The sequence below is a fragment of the Arabidopsis thaliana genome, chromosome 4 (assembly GCF_000001735.4).
Source record: "Arabidopsis thaliana chromosome 4, partial sequence".
In the NCBI taxonomy this organism is placed as follows: Eukaryota; Viridiplantae; Streptophyta; class Magnoliopsida; order Brassicales; family Brassicaceae; genus Arabidopsis; species Arabidopsis thaliana.
The window spans coordinates 13360242-13379385 of NC_003075.7; the positions used below are offsets into that span (position 1 = coordinate 13360242).

A 19144-nucleotide genomic window follows, 5' to 3' on the forward strand; every position below is an offset into this window, starting at 1 on the left:
AGTGCTGTGCCCAATGACGTAAATGTTGAAGTTACAAAAATAGATGATTTTGAAGATATTTTTACACAAAACCCTTAGAAATATACATTATACTTTCTTTTCTCTAAACAGACACCTATAAGATATGAAATACCATTTATTTGTGTTTAGTCTTCTTATGTATATGGTAAGCTATATCTTTCATATAGTCTAATCAGTGCATGTCCATCAATAATACCATGCATGAGCCTTCCTCCAACTATTCACAACAGGAGCTGAATATTAAACTGGCAAATTGATGTTCTACCATATATACCTATTATATCACAACCAGCATAGTCTATAGTGGTTTTACTATAGCTAATGTAATTAGTACTAATTAAAGCTAGTTGTTAGAAAAACATGAGCAAAAAATCTAATTTGCAAACTATATTTAGTATATAAGTGATTAAGTTACAATAATCAATTAATAGAAATACTTTTTTCAATAATATTCCAACCACAGAAAAAACCAATTTCTATCATTTTGGCAGATAAACTTGGTTTCGCTAGTTTGTTAAACGAACTAGCAGTATAGCTTATTTGTTTTTGTTTATATATAGAAGAAACTCAAGCCAGTTGGGTTACCTATCTTGTTTATGAATTTTCGTTAATGTTTGCAATATTTCTGATTTTTTGTGAAAGACTAAATTGTAGAATTGTATCCACATTTTATTCTTTCCGTTCATGTCGTAGATTTTTAGTTTATGTTTCGGTCAACAAGTCGTGGAGTTAAAATATACTATACAATAAACTGAAAGTTCAAATGGAATGGGGTTCACCAACTTTTTAATTTACTTATTCTTGTGGTCACTTTCTTTCAAAATGTACTAAATAATTTTATATATTCTCATAATGTCTAAATATAAACAATAAATATGAATATGAAAATAAACATAAATATGAAAATAATTTTTCTTTTATAAAAGAATTAATAAACTAACGATAAGTGATTATAAAAAATATATGTCTTTGGAAACCAAACAAAATAGTTTAGGCTTCAATCCCATTAAATTCTCATCTAAAATTGATGCATGTAGCATGTAGATATGATCATGACAAAACGATGATTTACAAATTTTTATTTTTCATTTGTTCGTCATAAATATTTGATCGTTTATGATAATATTATTATTAGACATGACTGATTGTTATTGCACAAATAATTTACATTGTATATAGAATTTGCATCGCATTTTTATTTGCGTATCAATGGCTGACACTGAGATTTATGAGGCCACAAACAATTTCGGTTTTGGGGGCTTCATGATCTATATATAAATTTTTTTTACCGTTTGGGCCTCAAAAGCTATACATACTACTTGTTAAAATTTGGGATCCAACACCGATGTTCCACTAGGATATGATCAGTTACGGATTATTTATTGTAACTCTTGACAATATTGCACAAAAAATTTCTTGATTGTAAACATTCGGGTTGCAACGTCAGACCATCTCACTTTCTATCCTCAAAATAAAACATTTCCAACATGCCATTTTTAAAATTCTAATCTCATAAGCATGATATTATTTGGACATGAAGTGTATACAGTTATAGTGTACAAGCAGGAGAGTAGAAGTCACGCGTCTTACAGATGAACTTAGTGCTAGTTTACCAAAGAAGCTGACGTGGCGTTTTCATGCTTTCCGTCTTTGTGCTAATAATATATGGTAGAAAAAACTTTTGAGACGCAAATAAAAATGCGAAAACCCCAAAATCGTAATCAGCAGCGATCGAGATTTTCGCCGCTGAAATCTGGAGACTGATTATTACAAACTTGTTCGTCGTGTTCTTCATCGGAGAGACACTAGATCGGAAAATTTAACCTCGATTTGATTGCCGTTGCCGTAACATTTGACTGTTGTTTTGTGGTGGGGAATTCTAGGGTTCTTGTTTGATGAAGAAGAACTGAAGTGAAAATGACCATTAAAATCTCCCATGAGATGATTGTGTCCGTTCATTCTTCGAAATCGGACAACGGAATCGAATGATCGTCATATTCTGTAAGAGAGAAGGTTAGATCTTCACCGAATCTGGAACTCGAGATCCATCGTTTTGTTCGATTTTCTATTCTTTCGCACAAGGATTGGTCTGAGAAGAACAAGTTCAAGTTAGAAGCTGTTGTGTTCTGTCCGGTGAAACTTATTTGAGCTGCTGCAAAAACTTCAAAAGTTGTTACTTTTTCTGAAATAACTTAAGCTTCTTGGTATTTTGAGACTAAATGGTTTCACTACTCTTGTGAATTCCTGGAAATCAGAACTGTTATTAGTTTTTTTTGTATATTTAGGGACAAAGATGCATGCTAGGCAACGCAATGTTGGGAATGGGTACAGATCTGGTTCTATTGGGATGGGTATGTCTGGTTCTAGAATTTCTCCTGAGCGTCCTATGAGAGGACATGGGTTCTATGGTTCTGAACACCAACACCGTGGCTTTAACCGTGGATATGGACGTGGAAGGGGACGCTCTAAATCATACCACAATCAGCTGCCTCCGCCTCTGCCTCCTCCACCGGTGCAGCGTAGAAGCAGTGGCGGTGACGTTTTCATGGAGGCAGGTCGTCTAGCAACAGAGTACTTGGTTTCTCAAGGTGTTCTACCACAAACTGTGCTTTCCAGTAAATGGCAGAATGGTAATTTTAGGAAGCAAGCTGGAGAGTTTCAGAGTTCCAGGTCTCAAGAAGAAGCCCGAATGGATGTTTCAGCTCCAGCTGCAGAGAAAAGGAGGTATATTGATGGCTATAGCTCAGCTGGATCCAGGAATAGCTTGAAAGGAAGGAGATCCCACCGTTATGACTCGGATTTTGGGAGGAGCGGATCTTGGTCAGAGAGAAGTAAAGCTTTTGAGACTGAGACTGGTGACGACTCTGTGTCTGGGCATCAAGAAGAGCAGCCGCTTGCTGAAGATATTGCTAGCTCGGTTCAGCGGTCAGCCTCTGGTGAATTTATGAGAAAATGTGAAGGAGCAGGTGATTCCGAGTCTGTGTTGGACAAGTACAATCTCCAGGATGAGGCACAGTCTAAGACAGGTTCCTCGAGTGCCGGGAAAGATATAGTACAGGATTGTGAAATCTCTAAAGTATCCGAAGGCTCTTCTAGCTTGAGTGCTGGATCAGGAGAGATGAAAGGTAGGTCTGGTGGTAATGGTGGAGAGGATGAGAACCAGACTGCTATCGAAGATGGATCTATCCATCAACGTTGTGAAGATGCATCTATTGATCAACAGTGTGGGGCTGATGAATCATTCACCAAGAGTGGTATTGATTTGGCAACGCTGTGTAAATTTGAGAAGGTGCCTACGAGGACACGCTCTTCTCTGACTGCAAAAGGCCCAAAGCTTTATTTGAGTCATAATATCAAGGATACCTCTCATAATTCTGGACTTGAAGAAGAAGATCAAACCGAAAATCGATGTGAGACTCGAGGCCAATCATCTGGAAAGGCCGATAGTACTGGTGATGAAAATGACCAAGTTGAAGATTTTGCTCTTGTTCAATATATTGAGAACAGTAAATGTCATAGGTCTAATTCTTTTCCCAGTAGCATTCTCAGGGATAACAGTGAGAAAGAATCAGGATTAGAATTGCCTAATCTGCACAGATCACATTCGGTGGGGAAAGTAGGTGAGAAAAGGCCTGGTGAAGGCAGTGACTTGGAGGAGGGATCAAAAAGACAGAGAGATTGGGTGGCAGTTTCTGAAGCTAATGAACGCTTCAACATGTTTAAAACAAGCGGAAACCAATGCGATCCGGAAGAAGAAGGAAAGACAAGCTCGTTCAACAAAAGACTGATTGACGGTGCTGCTGGAAAAAGGGTCAGCCATGAAAGTCTGGTTAATAACTCTACATACAATAGGACACACACTGGCAGAACAGGTCCAGGGTATGCTGAAGAACATCAGCTGTTTCCTGCTTCGTTTAAGATGTGTGACCTAAATCTAGGGGGAGCGTCGGATGTGAATGATGGGATAAAGGAATCTCGTCAAGCTGTTGATTTTGATCTCTCAATCAGCAGTTCTAGTAAGTCTCTCGAGTTTGGTACGAGTACTCGGATGAGCAATGGTAAAGAGATAGAAGTGATTAATTTGGATGATGATCAAGAAGTGGTAAAGTCCAGCAATGATCCAGGAAGAAAGTACGGCCAAGTCCTACTCTTAACACTTATATATACACACACCTATTACATTTTGGCTAATGGGTTTTCATATCTAACAGGCAAGAAGCTGCTCCATATATGGGCATCGATGACGTCCCAGACTACAATGAAAGACTCATGATGGTAGAGTATCTTGATTCCTTTACTCCAATAAACCAGGGAACCAGTAGTGTCCCACAGAATAACAACACAGTTAGCCTTCAAGACCGAGAGGTACCTACTCTACTTGTCAAGTTTTATGTCACATAGAATGTTTGTTGTTGCTAACAGATCCTGAAAACGTCTCAGGGAGCTATTGGAAATGACCAAGTACCAAATAATACAGACGATGATTCGATCTTCATGTCACTCGGAGAAATACCATTGAGTAAGACCAATATCAAATTCTTTCTCTTTTCTATTTTAGCTTCTTAAAGAGCTGAGATTCATTATGTCTTTGCAATTGTGCAGCATTCTTGCAAGCTTGGGACCAACCTCCAGCTCGAGGCTACGAGAAGCCTTTCTGATTCTCTTTTTTTTTGTTATGTTTCTTCAGTCTGTGTAATGAGTGTGTAGTAGCCCAATTTCGTTTGTGCTAATCTCAATCCTCTCAGATGATGTAAGAATGTGACTTGTGGTGTTTTATGGTTGTATGTACCCTTTGTAATTCTCTGTTTATTCTCACACTGTCCCCATGTTTTAGGTCAGTTCAACAATTTTCTGAAATTGTAATAACCAAAATGATAATTATTAACGGTATATATATGTCGTGTCCAATCTCACGGTCAAAAATGAAGAAGGTGATGCTGAGAGGTCAGGCGATTCCGACACGTGTTATATTCCAACCACCCACACGTAATTTTCAAAAAGGAACAAAATTGATCATGAGGGAAAAAAGAATAAACTTTTTCCCACAAAGAAACTTTCCACATTGAACGAGAGAATTATAGATCTGCGAATCCGATCATTGGATTAGGGTTTTCACTTTTCACCCTCCTTTTTCCATCTCTCTGCTGTATACCCTTCCTTTCTCCAAAAAGACCAAAACTTTGCGATTCAATTCGAAATCTGTGTTCTTCCATTGAGCTGGATTTTCATTTTTGGAATCATTTCTTCTCTTCTTTGATCCGATAGATGGTGGCATGGTAGGAAATTTTAGACCTTTATATTTCTATTTAACCGTCAAGGAACCAATGAATTTGTATAGCTTGTTGAGTTGACTTTTTGATTGTGTATGATCGAATTTGGGATCCTCATTTCGGGTTTTGGGTTATTGATCTGAGCTCCTGTTACTTCTGAAACCGATGTGAATTTGGTGGGGGATAGATTTTTTTGTGGAGTCAATGGATTTGGAGAGTGAAAGCTCTGCACTTGAGTCTGTTGATGATAATGTTTTGATTCAACAAAGTGCCAGCAACGTTTGTGATGATGGTAGGAGTTTGGATAACGGGTCTTGCTCTGATGAGAGTGTGAAACTGCTTTCGACTTCTAATTCTGTTGAACTCGGTAAACCTATGAGTTTTGATTCACCAGGTGATGGTGGTGGTGCTTATTCTCCGGTTTTGAAAGGACAAGGCTTGAGAAAATGGAGGAGGATTAGGAGAGATCTTGTTAAGGACACGTCTGCGAATATGGAGAATAGTAAAGCTCTGAAGAGAGGGTTGTCAGGTGTTGCTCATTCACATGGTAAACAGATGCAGTTTCAGTCACCGGAAGTTGAACAAGAGAGTCAGGGATCTGTTGGGTCTGTTAATATGTTGAAAAGTAGCGGTGATGGTTTTGATATACTTGGGAGTAGTGGTTACGATTCTAGGTTTGTGGCAGGGGTTGGTTTTTCAGCTGGTATGGATTTAGAGATAGATGATGATCGGAGTAGTAAGTCTTCCACGGTTGCAAGAGCTCCCAAGGTTATTAGGTATGAGAAGCCAATGATTAGTTCAGGTCAGGGAGGAAACATTCGTGTAGAGAATAGTAAGAAACATAGAGGAGAAAGTGTCGATTTCGAGAAGGAAAACTCTTATTCCAGCTTGGAATCTGACTCAAGAAAGCAGAGTGGAAGAATGATGGACTACAATGGTGAAAATGGGGAAACGTCAATGAGAAAAGATGATGCGGGAGGAGAAGGCGGAGAGTCGATAAACACGGACAATCGTTACTCAGATGAAATGGATCCATTAACAGAGGCCATCAACGGTTTCTTGGCCTTGCAAGATGCTCTTGAAAAAGGTAGCCATTCTGATTATTTTTTTGCTGCGGATTGTATCTAAACTTGCATTATTTTTACTGCTGTTACATAACTATTTCTTGTTATGAGCCTGCATTATCATGTTGGAATCAACTAATAACATCACATGAACAATGATTATGATGTTTAATGTGACTCTTTATGAAATTTCATTTGCAGAGGTTCAGCAATTCCAGGAGATCGGGAATGAACCAATGCCACAGCATCATGAACAAGTCAGCGAAGCAAATTCACCTCACCCCGAGATTGTAACCCTGGTAAACAATGTTGAACAACTGGAGAACATGCTAGAAGAAACAAGGTCCATGCTTGAGGTGAAAGAATCACACATCCGTGACCTTGAATCCACCACGAACCAAAGCAAACACTCGTGGGGAGGAACAGAGATTGTGGTTGAAGACATCTTCCGGCAGAAGATTGAGGCCGAGATTGAATATCTGATATATTCAAGATCTATCGATAACTTAAACAGTCAGATGAAGTTAATTGATGAACAAGAGTCATTGGCAGAAGAGCAAACCCATGAGACGCTGAATAAGCTAGGAAGAGTACAAACGAAGGCTGCAAATTTTACAAACAGAGCTCAAGACCTGCAAAACGATTGCATAGAAATCACCGGGACCATCAAGAAGAGAGCATGTAAGATCACTTCATACGTTCTTATACAGTTAGTATTGCTGTCAACAGTAGTTTTGTTGCTCCTGTCTCAATTGTTGCCGGAGCCAGATACTGTTGTACCCACATGACTTTTGATTTTTGATGTAAACTGAGTTTTGTTTTGGCTTTTGGCTTTTCTTGTTAACAATTCGGCTATAAGTTTTGCCTCTGGTAATAAAATTAATCAAGTAAGTCTCGCTTCTTCTTTTGTTTATTTTGGAGGTCAAGTATTCTTTACACTTGGACACTTGGTCAGTAACAGAACAATTTGATAATTCTATCTAGTTTGTTAGCTAATATGGTATCAAAATGTAATCACTCTTTGGCTCTTTCAATTTCCTTTGATTGATCAAGTCAACACTAACAAAGCAAAAACAGCGGTTGCAGCAGAGATCAACAGCGAGATAAAACGAGGAGTCGAATCAGCAGTTGAGGCGTTTAGGTTATGTGAATAGAGAGGTGGTAAAGGGCAAACAAGCCCATCTTTCCTTTCTCTGCACTCGTTAGCGAAAAGGCCAGTAGGGTAGTTTCCATAAATATTCATGTAGCTGAACATTGTCTGTGCACAATCACTATTCATGTCGTTGATCTGACTCACGTAAGGACATGCAAATTCTTTAAAAGCAGAGCAACATTCTTTGGCTGGAAACGCTGGACCTTTGCACCTCTTTGTCAAGACCTTGTAGTCCATATACTCAAAGTTCACTTCACATTCTGTTTCCAACCAAACAAAAAACAAGAGTTAGTGTCACACCACTTATATATACTTATCTATACACAAACTTGATACACTGATCCAATAATACAAATATTATATAAGAACACTAATGATACAATTTGATTTTAAATTAAAACCAAAGATGAAAAAGTTCTGAAACATAACCGAAATCTATAAATTAAACATCTCTAGCTTATAGACAGGACCAAAATTCATGTAAGAGTACAAATGTTCCTAGTTCCGACGTTACGTCATAATCCTCACCATACCAAGCTATATATCAATATATCATACATATCATAAATATGTACATGAGTCTATATTCACACATTGACGTAAACATAAAATGAAAAGCAGAAGTAAATTAACAAATCGGATTAACAAATTAAAAGGATGAGGATGCTTTTACTTTTCTTGGCATGACGAAGGTTCCTTCCACTAACCGAGGTTTGTGATTCAAACACACCATCTACAGAAAGCGACGACCCATTAGAAACAAATTAAAGATGGAGGGTGGAGAAGGAAGACAACAAAAAGACATACCCGATATGGAACTTGAAGAGGAGAGAGATACCAACAGTGCCATCAGAAAGAAGAATAATAATATCAGCTCCATGAAATTGTTGTTAAAGAAGCTTGTAACATTTTCAAAGAAGAATACATAAGGAAAAGAGTTATGGCGAAATTAATGTCTTACAAAAAATTTCAACGGTAGTCGTTTCAAAAACGCCAAATAATTAAATAACTAAAATATAAAATAACCATTCAATAATATATGTTTGTTTCGTAATTAAGAACCCCAAACATCTAGTAATTTTCAAAAGGCCCCTTAAATTTTGAGACCATAATATCTTCGTACTCTAAAACTGGCTTTGTATAAAGAATTAAAAGACTTATCTAAGACAAAGGTCTTTCCTAGCTACTAGAGTAGTAAGACCATAGATAATTGTTTGATATAAAGAGGATTATTATAACGATTTATGTATAAATTGACAAATTTAGCCTAAGGTCGATAGTGCAATAATGAAAATTTAAAGAGATTCTAAAATGAAATCTTTAAATTTTCGAATTCTCAAGTTAGAAGAAAAGGATGGATAGATTTCTGTGTACACCCGTGATTAACAAAGTCATGGATTTGATCAATACACTGAATTGAACCCATGGTCCCAAAATTAACTTCCAAAAAATGCAACAAATTAAAATGACTGATGACGAAAAAGTAAATATGACGACATTTACACACAAGAGTAACCCTACTTAGGTGCATGTGTGCGTGGTTTCTAAGTAGTGGGCAGTTTAGGTTAATTCATTTTGAAGAAAATAAGATAGTTTTAAGCTTCTCCACGAAGTACTTTCTCAAAATGCTTAAAGTTAATAATCAACCTGGTATTGGTAATGCAGACAGAGCACACGGTATTTAGATTGCTATTCTACTATATAAAGAGAGCTCATCCTTCTCATATATCTCAACATATACTTACTCAAACATATTCTATAAAAATTTCCCAAATTAAATATGCTAATTTACGCATTGGATTTTTTCATCCGATTTCCTCGAAAGGATGACTCACAGATCATGGAATTGTGTATAGGCACGGTTAACAACGGCACAAGTGACAAGACGGCGGACCAAATCAAGGCGACAATGGAAGCGGCTTACCGTGTATTATATAGGCATGCACCTTTACCTCGCAATATATTTGGTCCCATGTTCCCGATGTCTTACCTCCATGTCGCAGTGAGCTCGAGGGTTTTGCACATACTCTCTAAGGTATTAACATAAAATAAATTTATGTTCTGTATAAATCTGGGTTATAATATCATTGTCGGCTATATATGATATAGGTACCGGAGAAAGTAGTAGAGAATGGGTGGAACAAAAGGAAGGCGTGGATAGAAGGATCTGATCGACAAGTGTTGATGGGTTACGCGGAGCAAGCGGACAAGGACTTAGTCGACTTTTTGGCAGAGCCGTGCCGAGGAATTTTGATGCCATAGGCGAAAAAATATGGTTTAATAGTTTAATAAAATAATGTATACATAACAAAAAAATATTTTCATGTTCAAAGTTTAATAATAAATTACGAAAATCTTAAGCAAAACTTAAAAAATAATTTAGAATAAAAATATGCCAAAAAAAATAAAAAAAATTAGGTTGATTATAATGTGTAATTTTGTAAATTGTGTTAGTATCATTATTGTGTTACCATTCAAACGGTATAATGATGTTAATAAAATAAAACATAATTTTAGTAGTTAATAAAAATTTAATATATATATATATATATATTTATAATATCCAAAATATAGTATCTATATATAAAAATATAAAAATAATTAATAAAGTTTGATAAAGATAATTATTGCCTTAAATATATTAAAGAAGTGAGAAAAAAAAAATTAGTGAGATATGAAAAAAAGAAGTGAGAAAAAAGACTTTAAGATATTGCCTTAAATCATCTAAAAATTATGAATGATAATAATACCCAATAGTACTGACATCTAGAACGGAAATACGGAATTATGAATACTATATACTAATGCATTATGCCAATAAAGTAATAATAGATAAGATTAGTACTAGTAGCTAATACCTTTGTACATTGAAATAATATTACTACTTGTGTTTCTAAATATTTGATATTCTTAAAGTTTTCACACAATTAAGAAATAATTCATATTTAGTTATAAATATACATTTAACCATTTTCATTTAATAGTTTTTTAAGTTTACAATTCATGAATATTAATTACAAAAATTATATAACAAACATAAAGATACAATATTTATGAAACAAGGAAAAAAAAATCTAGAAAATTAAACTTTTAAAAACAAAAGAAGTAGTAAAATGGAGAAAAGTCAAATGAAGATGGAGAGTTTGGGTTAAAATAATAAATAGATGACAAATGAATTAGCGTTTTTTAAAAAGATGCGCAATTACGTGGAAGCTTCAGCATTCTTCACGCCCATTACAAAAGCTTTCTTCTTCTCAAACATCTGATTAAAAATTATAACAATAAACAGATCTGTGTGATTTTGTGTTTTGACTTTTGATCTCGAGACAAACAAGAAACTAAAACAGGTTCTTCTTCTCTTCTTTTACCTTTTTGTTTGCTTTCGTCCTGATTCTTGTGACATTTATTGTCTGATGTGAAACTTGTCCTTTATCTATTATGCCTCGATTTTTATTTTTATTTCCCCCTCATATATTGAATCTAGATCTGGTTTTGATAATCTTGGAATCAGACAGTGTTTGTATATTTCGGACAAACAAGACGTTAAAAAGCTGCCTTGTCTTACAAGAAACTAGATTTTGTCTCGGGGTCGATCTTATCTCCAAACAGAGAGAAATTAACAGAGACATGGGAGGTGCAGTGACGAAATCTGAAACTCTGCAAAAAGAATGGGTTCCAGAGACAAAGTTGGAGGCTAAGATCATAGAAGCCGTGCAACGCAGGGCATCGAGGGGCACCACAATGAAATCTTTCAACAGTATTGTTCTCAAGTTCCCAAAGATCGATGATGGTCTTCGAAACTGCAAAGCCATTTTCCAAGAATTCGGTGAGTGCATATAGGGCAGATTCTAAATTGCGGGTTTTCGCACGATTTGAGGTTGTTTACTTGTTTGGTTTTGGGCAGATGAGGATTCAAACGGGTCAATAGATCACACGGAGCTAAAGAATTGTATCAGGAAGCTAGAGATCTCGTTCGATGAAGAAGAGATTAATGATTTGTTCAAGGCTTGCGATATTAACGAGGATATGGGAATTACATTTACAGAATTCATTGTTCTTCTTTGCCTCGTCTATCTTCTTAAAGACGATTCATCCACTCTCCAAAAGGTACCCGCAAAATACTTTTATCGATCTCCTATGCTCGGTTTGATATTTCGTTTTAGATTTTGATTGGTTATTCAATGGTTTTAAAGCTATTTTTGTGTGATGAATAGAAATGGACAATGGGAATGCCAAAGCTGGAACCAACATTCGAGACGCTTGTTGACACATTTGTGTTCCTAGACGAGAACAAGGACGGATATGTTAGCCGCGAGGAGATGGTCCGAGCCATTGATGAATCAGGAGAACGATCCTCCGGGCGGATTGCAATGAAGAGATTTGGTTTATTCTTAAACTCCCTCCCTCTTCTTCTCAAGCTTTCTTCTTCACTGAACCAAGAATATTGATTTTGATTCCTGTGTCTGCAGAGGAAATGGACTGGGACAAGAACGGAATGGTGAACTTCAAAGAGTTTCTCTTCGCATTTACGCAGTGGGTTGGGATAGATGAGAATGAAGAAGAAGAAGAAGAAGACAACAATGAGAAAGCTTAAATGTTATGAGTTTCTAAGTCTAAATATGTGTTTTGTGTTTGCAGAATCTAGTAGTAACAAAAGATATTAATTAGTTGATGTTTATGTTAACGCAAACATAATAATTCATTACCAAACACAAAACCATGATGTTTTACCCAAAAACTGGCTTCAAGCAACAAAACTTATTAGTAGTCTCCACTGAACCAAATTATTAAAACAAAAAAAAAAAAAAGAGCAAGCAAGCCAAAAATAGTCTCGGAAAGAGACAGCGACAGCGACAGAGAGACTCACCATCCCTTTGTATTGCCCCTAGTTCTGTCGTCTGAACTCTCTCCGGGACATGATAAATAAGACAAGACACAGATTCATATACGACGCTGTTCTTTTTGTTTTTTTATTCCAGGGATTAGAGACAGTACCGGTAGCCCGAGGAAGAGGAGGAATGGGATGGAGACAGAATCTCCAAATCCTTCTTGTTTGAAGGAAGCTGTTACGGTGGATATATACCTTCTTGGAAAGGTGAGAGAGGCAAGCAAAAATATGAAATTTAGACGTGTTTTTAGCCCCTTGTCTTAGCTCTCTTCATGCCGAGGCTATTGTAAGGTGAGATGGAACCAGACATTGGAGATCCTTCTTCTCGAAGACTGCCGTTGAGAAGGGCCAATTCCCGTAGCTGTTGTTTCTTGTAGAAATCATGGGTTTCCTCCTAAAACAGTACACAAAACAAGTACGGTTATATTGACAAACAAATACTACATGTATCTCTGGTTTAAGATCTTTTAAGAGCTAAGAACAAACCACGGGAGTAAGTAGATCGTCGAGTATTTCACGGGCTTGCATGAGACGTGCGTCCACTATTTCAATGGGTAATTCTGCCTCGACTAAGATGTGGAGTGGTTCATTGAGGTGCTCATAACCAGGTTTACCTCTCATCATATCCTCCTGCAAACAATAACGCTATATTAATGAAGATACAATTGGAGTTAAGGTATTATTAGACTGAACAAATGAAAAATGTGATTACCTTAATCGGATCTTTAATGCTGCCTCTACCCCTTATTAGAACACGACAATCAGTACTCGCTTCAACTCGTTTGAGGGAGTTTCCTCTAGGACCCAAGAGACGACCGACAAAATTGTACTGCAAATTATGAAATTATTGTTTATACTTTGACAAGATAATAAAGGAACTCATCAAGGGAATAAAGATTCATACGTTTGGGTATTTGTCGACTGGAATATCCACCCTTATTGTTCGCTTGACGATGAGACCGGACGAGCTACCAGGAGAGTTAAGCCAATTTGGTGCTGGGGATGATGAAACCGATCTCTACAAATCAAAAGATAAACCAACAAAACCTGTTAGAAGCCATGTCAACCTCAATACATACATATGATTGCAGCATCAAAACCAAGAATAACATGAAATAAATATCTTATCAAACGTTTCTTCCATGGAAAAGGGACAATGTATCGCGCTGTTGCATGCTAGCAACCCGTAATTGCTTATCCTAATTATAATATTCAAAGAATGGTTCCAAATATTAGAGCATGTTATTTCTATCCTATCGTTCACCTAACAATTATATGGCTCTTCAAGGCAATGGAATTAGTTAGTGCATTGACCTTAAGTCAAAAACATTGTCATTACTGATATTCAGTGTTAGCAAAGGCTACCTGTAATGAAGACTATGATTACAATTAAGTCAAAGCAAGTTATGTCAGAACAACTTAAGTCAACAAAAGCTTTAACTGCAGTAGTATGGAATTAGATGAAAAGAGTTATGTTAATGGTTAGTAGTCATACTTCTGATGGAAATTGTGAGGCCCATCCGTTCATGTCAGCTCTTGAATTCTGAAATATCCCTCCAGAAGCCAGAGGGCTAGGGTGATCAAACCTACTCTGACTTAAGGCATTCTCCAACAGCGTGGTTACACGCAAAATTTCTGTTTCAAAAAATGTCAATTTTCAAGAGTAAGACGGACCAGTTAGAATTAGTCAACAAATCCATCACCAATGATAGTGGAATGGAGAGACATCATAGTCTCAACTAAGTTAGTGAATATTAACGTTGACACTCTAGTTAAAATAGATTGAAACAGACTGCAAACAATGACAATACCCTAATTTTGCTATGATCTACAAATGTCACAAATGTGATCTGTTCAATATCACTTCCCTACGAAACAACTCAGAACAAGGATTTCAAGAAATTAGATTTCAAGTAAAAGTCTTATTAATAGGATTTGAAAACCAAATCTACATCAGAGAAAAGTCAATTGTAAAGTCTATTATACCACAATTAAACTAAATTACTCCGCACTATCGTTGAATATTCTAATTCATAGTAAGAGAAGGAGGACTAAGTGTCTCTTTGGATAGTAAGATATCTTACTTATGGGTTTGTACAACTACTCTATCATATGTCTTTTGCTAAGATATAACTAATCTCTCTTAGAAGCACCACTGAAAATGCTTTTCAACTGTACAAAGATAGAAGTTCTGAAGCAAGAAACGAAAATTACAGAAGATCATATGATGAACAGTATGGCTCACCTTGGTTCATGAGCCGGCAAACATGTGGAAGCACAGGCAAAAATGGAGTAAGCTTGTGACGCTCTGCAAGTAACTCAGAAAGATACCTGAAAAAAAAGAAGAGAAATTGCAGATTATCCAGATTAGTATGACCTTGAGCATACAAGAAGATCCACTCATTTTCACTTAATAATCACGTTTAATAAGCGGAATATGAATGTCAGTAGATTAATGTATTCAAATTCATTTAGCAAATCCGTCTCCAAACATCAGCATCTAGGCAGAGTGGAGAATTCATAGCTTCATGAACACAAGTCAACAAACACGAAATGAACACAACATACGATTTTATAACACCTGTGGCACTAACAATCCATTACCCTGTCGATACAAACACAAACTAAGTTGATAGATTTAGATAAATTGTTTTGAAATTTAAAAGTTGGATATTTTATAGAAACCAATCCACAATTGAAGTATATTGAGCTCAAAAGGAGCTTAATTTGCAGTGGTAGGTAGGTAAGAACTCATCCATATATATTTGAAAATCGACGGGGGCATCAGAAGTAGAAAGCATAGATCTCAGTATGAGAAACCAGAACCAGAAATGAAAAATACGATACGAAAAACAAAAAAAAAGTTTTAAGATTTGCGATAAAAATTAAGACTTTGAGATCCAAATCAGTATAACAGAGATCAAGAAACAAGTCAACTATAAGACAAAGCGAAAAACATAGAGATTGATATAATTACTTCTCTTGCTCAACGAGGAAAGAAGGCTGTGATCGGAGACCACCAGAGAAGTTAGGTGACTGAGGAGCCGACGGAGGCACAGATAGAGGCGGCGGATACGTCACAAATCTCCCACCACCACTACCACCACCTCCTCCGCCGCCTCCAGCACCACCACCAAGTGACGTCATCATCATCATCACGGCTACTACTTCTTCTTCTTCCTCAGCTGGTTGTTACCGGAGAAACAACTGAATAGATAGATAGAAAAGAAGGGAGCTGGGCGGAGATCGAGGAGGTGCGGCGGCGGATTAGTAGGGAGCTAATCTGGCACACACAAAGGCTTTTAGTTGTAGACCTCTAAATCTACAATACTCGTCGGTGGATTGGTGTTTTTGGGCCTTTATAGCTGTGTGAGACTCTCTCTACTCTTTTCTTTCTTGAAATGAATGATTTTTGCCATTTTGATATTACCGGACATAACTCGTGTTTTTTTTACCGTTTCCTGTCCCTCTTAGAAGCTTCTTACTGACTCAGAGGGTCTCTGGATACAGCTGGTTCCCTCTTAATCATTGAGAGGGCTACCTACTTGACCTGGCCCGCTTCGATTTATTTCACGTTTGTTGAATTGATCCGGTTCGGTCTTGTAAAAAAAAAATTGGTTACTCGATTAGTCAAAAACGCTGCGTTTCTATTCAAGCAAACAAACAAAAAGATGACTCATCTGTACATTGTGTTTCAGCCACAGCTTACTTCTGATCAAATGGCTTGCATTTGGTAATGACTCATGTACATTGAGGATTTTCTTTCATGGATATTGTATGTTTTATGTTTAACAGAACTGCTTAATGCTTGTCAGGCTAAATATTTCGTAAAATATGAGAAAAATGGTCATGCTGATACATTTATAAGGAAACATTCAAACCGAGTATTTGATCTAGTGACATCATAATCACAATAAGCATAGAGAGAAAACAACAACTAATAATATAGATTTGATTTCGTCAACACGTTGACAAAAGACAGAACTAATATTGAACTAGTAAGGGAGAGTCAGAGAGCCTCATTAGGGAAATCATCATCTGCCTTGTTCCACAAGTATGGCTCCAATCTTGACCTAATTTCTTAGGGAATCATCACTTGCCTTGTTTTTTTTAATGAATTTAGTGATCGAGTTCCAGTACACCACTCGTACTTAATTAATCGATCAGTGAGTTTGCGTGCGACCATTACCGAGTTCACAAAGCCATCAGACATGGACGGGTGATAGATTTCCAAGACCTCGAAACCTTTTAGATCACAAGGATCAACGTCTACATATAGGAAAGATCTAAGGCCTCGAGCACTCCTAAGCATGAGCAGAGCTCCAGGATCCATGTGATTCTCCAAGTGTTCAATTTACTCGTACGTAATTTAATTAGCTTTTTCGTTTTTCTTTTGTTGGCGGAAAACAACAATAAATTTTACATGTAGTATGGATGCATATCGTCATAATCGAAGTTCACATAAATGCATGTTCCAACTATAGAGAAACGACAAAGAAATCTACCAACTCTTGGACCAACCAATAAACTAAAGTGTTAATCTCAACCAATTTAGTTTCCTCGTCCTTTTTCTTGTTGGCGAAAAATAGATATATTCTATATACATGTATGTATGCATATAGATTATAGAGATTCATATGATTACACACTTAATTATACTTACATGAGAAAACAACAAAAAAAAGGCCTACTTATTGGCCAATTATGTATAAATTAATACATGAAACTATATATAAAGTCAGTTACGGGAACTTGTATAAGCTCAATAAAAATCGATGTATTATAAACAAAAATGAGATTAAAAAGTTTAAAGATCTTTATTATTAACATAGTTCATATAACTTCTTCTTTTTTTTCTTTTTCAAAGTACATAGTTCATATAACTTTTTGATCTTTTTATATACCAATTGCTTTTGAGTTTTCAGAAGGAACTGAATGAACGTGTCCAGTCGGACCAAATTATTGTTACCTTGTTGATGTTGTAATGCCCAATTCTTTTTTTTAGTTATCATAATACCAAAAAAAAATTAAGCAAGATTTCCCAAAGTTAGGATTGGGTAAACATGTAAGTAGAACATTCACCAACAGGGAAATAATCATCACTCCTACGTCCACCACTCCCTCTCTTGGTGATATAACCCGGATAATGACTCAGCTCGAACTTCGATTTCTTAAGCAGCTTCAAACCTTCTCCTTTACCCAGCTTCTTTATCCCCCAATCGCTAAATGGATACGTTGTCTTGTGTGTAATATGGATCTCTCCGTCCTCTTCCAACATCTCCTTAGCGTTCTCAAGAAATCCTCTCACTAACTCTTTGTGGCTCCTGATCCAAAACACAGCATTTTATCATTACATCAGTCCAAATCATAAACTATATATTATAGTAAGAAAATGAAAGAATATATTTCGTTACTCGATGGCCCTAGAGGACAATTCACGACCAAAGAAACGAGACCCTGCGTGAGGAAAATTGAAGACAATGCGGTCATAACGTTGCAGACTCAAACTATTATCGAAGCTCATTGTGTGCACGTCAACCTCGTGCTGAATATCACACCCGTATCTCTTCAATATGTTTATGTTATCCACCGCATCCATATATTTTATGCTCAGTTCATCTACATGTAAAATTTTATTGATTTAAGTCAATACATTAGTTACGACTAGTGATCGATAGATGTATATTATAAATGTTCATATAAAATGGGTTTTACATACCTTCAGAATCGAGAGAGGTCGCAGTTATGTTCATGGCCGAGCCAAAAGCTGAAGCTAGACATAGTGAGAATGAGAAGTTTCCTTCTCCAACTAGAAGGATTTTGTGTGTGCTACTATAGTGTCTTATCCATTTTTCTGAAATCTCCATTACATATCTGAAGACTTTGTATTCTATAAACCATATATATATACACTCATATAGAGTCACAACACAAAGGTTGCTTCAGTGTCGTTTAATTTTGGGTTCATTGTTAAATTCGGCTCTTCGAGTTCTGTGCGTGTTTATATTTCGAACCTAATTGCTTAACCCTTTCATATACCCTTTTCTTGTACTAATAAAACCGTTTCACATTCAATTCTACTCATAATTAGGATCTTAAATATCGTATTTGAAACTTCAAATTATTACCTTTAATTCGGTATAGAAAACTAGTTTACTCACTGTAAAATAAAATATCTTGGTCATTCTATGGTTAAACCAAATTATTGCCAATATTAAAACACGTGAGGTTTTATCAAGATATTAGTATATTACTGATTAAATATGAAGTTTTGTTGTTATTCTCATATTTGTTTCAGGTTAGCTCTTATGCTTATCTCTAACTTTCTTCTCTTTGTTTAGAATCGTTTTCACTTAAACTTTTCCTTCATACTTTTATGCAATCTTACTACAACTCTTACACTCATACTTATAGTAGACTTTCATCTACTACACACACTTGCACACATACTTTCATTTTACCTCCAGACACTAGACTGACTCACCTACACAAGCAGCACTACTTATGCGTAGACTCCAACAACTCTTAATTAGCTAACTCTTTACCAAAGCAAAATACAGCATTTTGCTTATTATTTGGGCCTGACCAAGTTAATGCCCCAATAAAACTTCTTAACCCAAAAGCAAAACAATCTTCTTGTTAACTTTTTTTGTGCTTCATCTGCTCATTCTTGTCTGTCTCAATTGTAGGATCAATCAAAGGTAGTCAACTTTCAACAAGTTTTTCAGTTGTAATAAGAGTCTCTTTC

At 36.3% G+C, this 19144-nt stretch overlaps 8 protein-coding genes and 1 long non-coding RNA gene across 15 annotated transcripts; 5 read left to right on the forward strand and 4 right to left on the reverse strand.

The window, feature by feature from the left end:
- Positions 1-1627: 1627 nt before the first annotated feature.
- Positions 1628-4928, forward strand: AT4G26450 (uncharacterized protein). Of its 2 annotated transcripts, NM_001341799.1 has the most exons (5): positions 1731-2190; positions 2307-4152; positions 4233-4386; positions 4462-4540; positions 4624-4855. In NM_001341799.1, the coding sequence occupies exons 2-5, from the start codon at positions 2315-2317 to the stop codon at positions 4677-4679; spliced, it is 2127 nt and encodes a 708-aa protein (NP_001320070.1). In that variant the 5' UTR covers positions 1731-2190; positions 2307-2314; the 3' UTR covers positions 4680-4855. The 2 variants fall into 2 exon arrangements, with proteins under 2 accessions (NP_194375.4, NP_001320070.1); NM_118778.5 differs by having other exon boundaries at positions 1628-4152; positions 4624-4928.
- A 113-nt stretch (positions 4929-5041) lies between these two features.
- WIP1 (WPP domain interacting protein 1) lies at positions 5042-7290 on the forward strand. Its single transcript, NM_001160797.2, has 2 exons — positions 5042-6378; positions 6557-7290. The coding sequence occupies exons 1-2, from the start codon at positions 5496-5498 to the stop codon at positions 7141-7143; spliced, it is 1470 nt and encodes a 489-aa protein (NP_001154269.1). The 5' UTR covers positions 5042-5495; the 3' UTR covers positions 7144-7290.
- Positions 7291-7383: 93 nt separating this feature from the next.
- Positions 7384-8388, reverse strand: LRE (lorelei; the record flags this gene model as incomplete). The annotated part of the gene is made up of 3 exons (NM_001125590.2): positions 7384-7768; positions 8182-8241; positions 8316-8388. 3 exons carry the CDS (start codon positions 8386-8388, stop codon positions 7404-7406), a joined length of 498 nt encoding a protein of 165 aa, NP_001119062.1. The 3' UTR covers positions 7384-7403.
- An 848-nt stretch (positions 8389-9236) lies between these two features.
- Positions 9237-9770, forward strand: AT4G26460 (S-adenosyl-L-methionine-dependent methyltransferases superfamily protein; the record flags this gene model as incomplete). 2 transcript variants are annotated; one of them, NM_001341800.1, is made up of 2 exons in its annotated part: positions 9237-9543; positions 9618-9770. In NM_001341800.1, exons 1-2 carry the CDS (start codon positions 9289-9291, stop codon positions 9768-9770), a joined length of 408 nt encoding a protein of 135 aa, NP_001329826.1. In that variant the 5' UTR covers positions 9237-9288. The 2 variants fall into 2 exon arrangements, with proteins under 2 accessions (NP_001329826.1, NP_194376.5); NM_118779.5 differs by having other exon boundaries at positions 9292-9543.
- Positions 9771-10709: 939 nt separating this feature from the next.
- Positions 10710-12219, forward strand: AT4G26470 (Calcium-binding EF-hand family protein; the record flags this gene model as incomplete). Of its 3 annotated transcripts, NM_118780.4 has the most annotated exons (5): positions 10710-10855; positions 11020-11334; positions 11413-11615; positions 11723-11891; positions 11978-12151. In NM_118780.4, the coding sequence occupies exons 2-5, from the start codon at positions 11136-11138 to the stop codon at positions 12100-12102; spliced, it is 696 nt and encodes a 231-aa protein (NP_194377.2). In that variant the 5' UTR covers positions 10710-10855; positions 11020-11135. The 3 variants fall into 3 exon arrangements, with proteins under 3 accessions (NP_194377.2, NP_001078450.1, NP_001328595.1); NM_001084981.2 differs by having other exon boundaries at positions 11723-12219; NM_001341801.1 differs by having other exon boundaries at positions 10710-11334; positions 11978-12102.
- AT4G26480 (RNA-binding KH domain-containing protein) lies at positions 12181-16091 on the reverse strand (the record flags this gene model as incomplete). Of its 3 annotated transcripts, NM_001341802.1 has the most annotated exons (8): positions 16083-16091; positions 15374-15995; positions 14642-14727; positions 13892-14031; positions 13301-13414; positions 13109-13225; positions 12883-13026; positions 12181-12790 (listed from the first exon to the last, which is right to left on the reverse strand). In NM_001341802.1, exons 2-8 carry the CDS (start codon positions 15550-15552, stop codon positions 12644-12646), a joined length of 927 nt encoding a protein of 308 aa, NP_001320071.1. In that variant the 5' UTR covers positions 15553-15995; positions 16083-16091. The 3 variants fall into 3 exon arrangements, with proteins under 3 accessions (NP_001320071.1, NP_001329675.1, NP_194378.2); NM_001341803.1 differs by having other exon boundaries at positions 12644-12790; positions 14642-15995; NM_118781.3 differs by lacking the exon at positions 16083-16091 and having other exon boundaries at positions 12644-12790; positions 15374-15858.
- On the forward strand, positions 14852-15077 carry AT4G07655. The gene has a single exon (NR_142151.1). It is a non-coding gene; the product is annotated as an other RNA (long non-coding RNA).
- A 314-nt stretch (positions 16092-16405) lies between the features above and the next one.
- On the reverse strand, positions 16406-16729 carry AT4G26483 (nicotianamine synthase; the record flags this gene model as incomplete). The annotated part of the gene is made up of 2 exons (NM_001203917.1): positions 16406-16469; positions 16539-16729. The coding sequence occupies 2 exons, from the start codon at positions 16727-16729 to the stop codon at positions 16406-16408; spliced, it is 255 nt and encodes an 84-aa protein (NP_001190846.1).
- Positions 16730-17443: 714 nt separating this feature from the next.
- On the reverse strand, positions 17444-18263 carry AT4G26485 (methyltransferase small domain protein; the record flags this gene model as incomplete). The annotated part of the gene is made up of 3 exons (NM_001203918.2): positions 17444-17720; positions 17811-18015; positions 18116-18263. 3 exons carry the CDS (start codon positions 18261-18263, stop codon positions 17444-17446), a joined length of 630 nt encoding a protein of 209 aa, NP_001190847.2.
- Between the last annotated feature and the right edge of the window lie 881 nt (positions 18264-19144).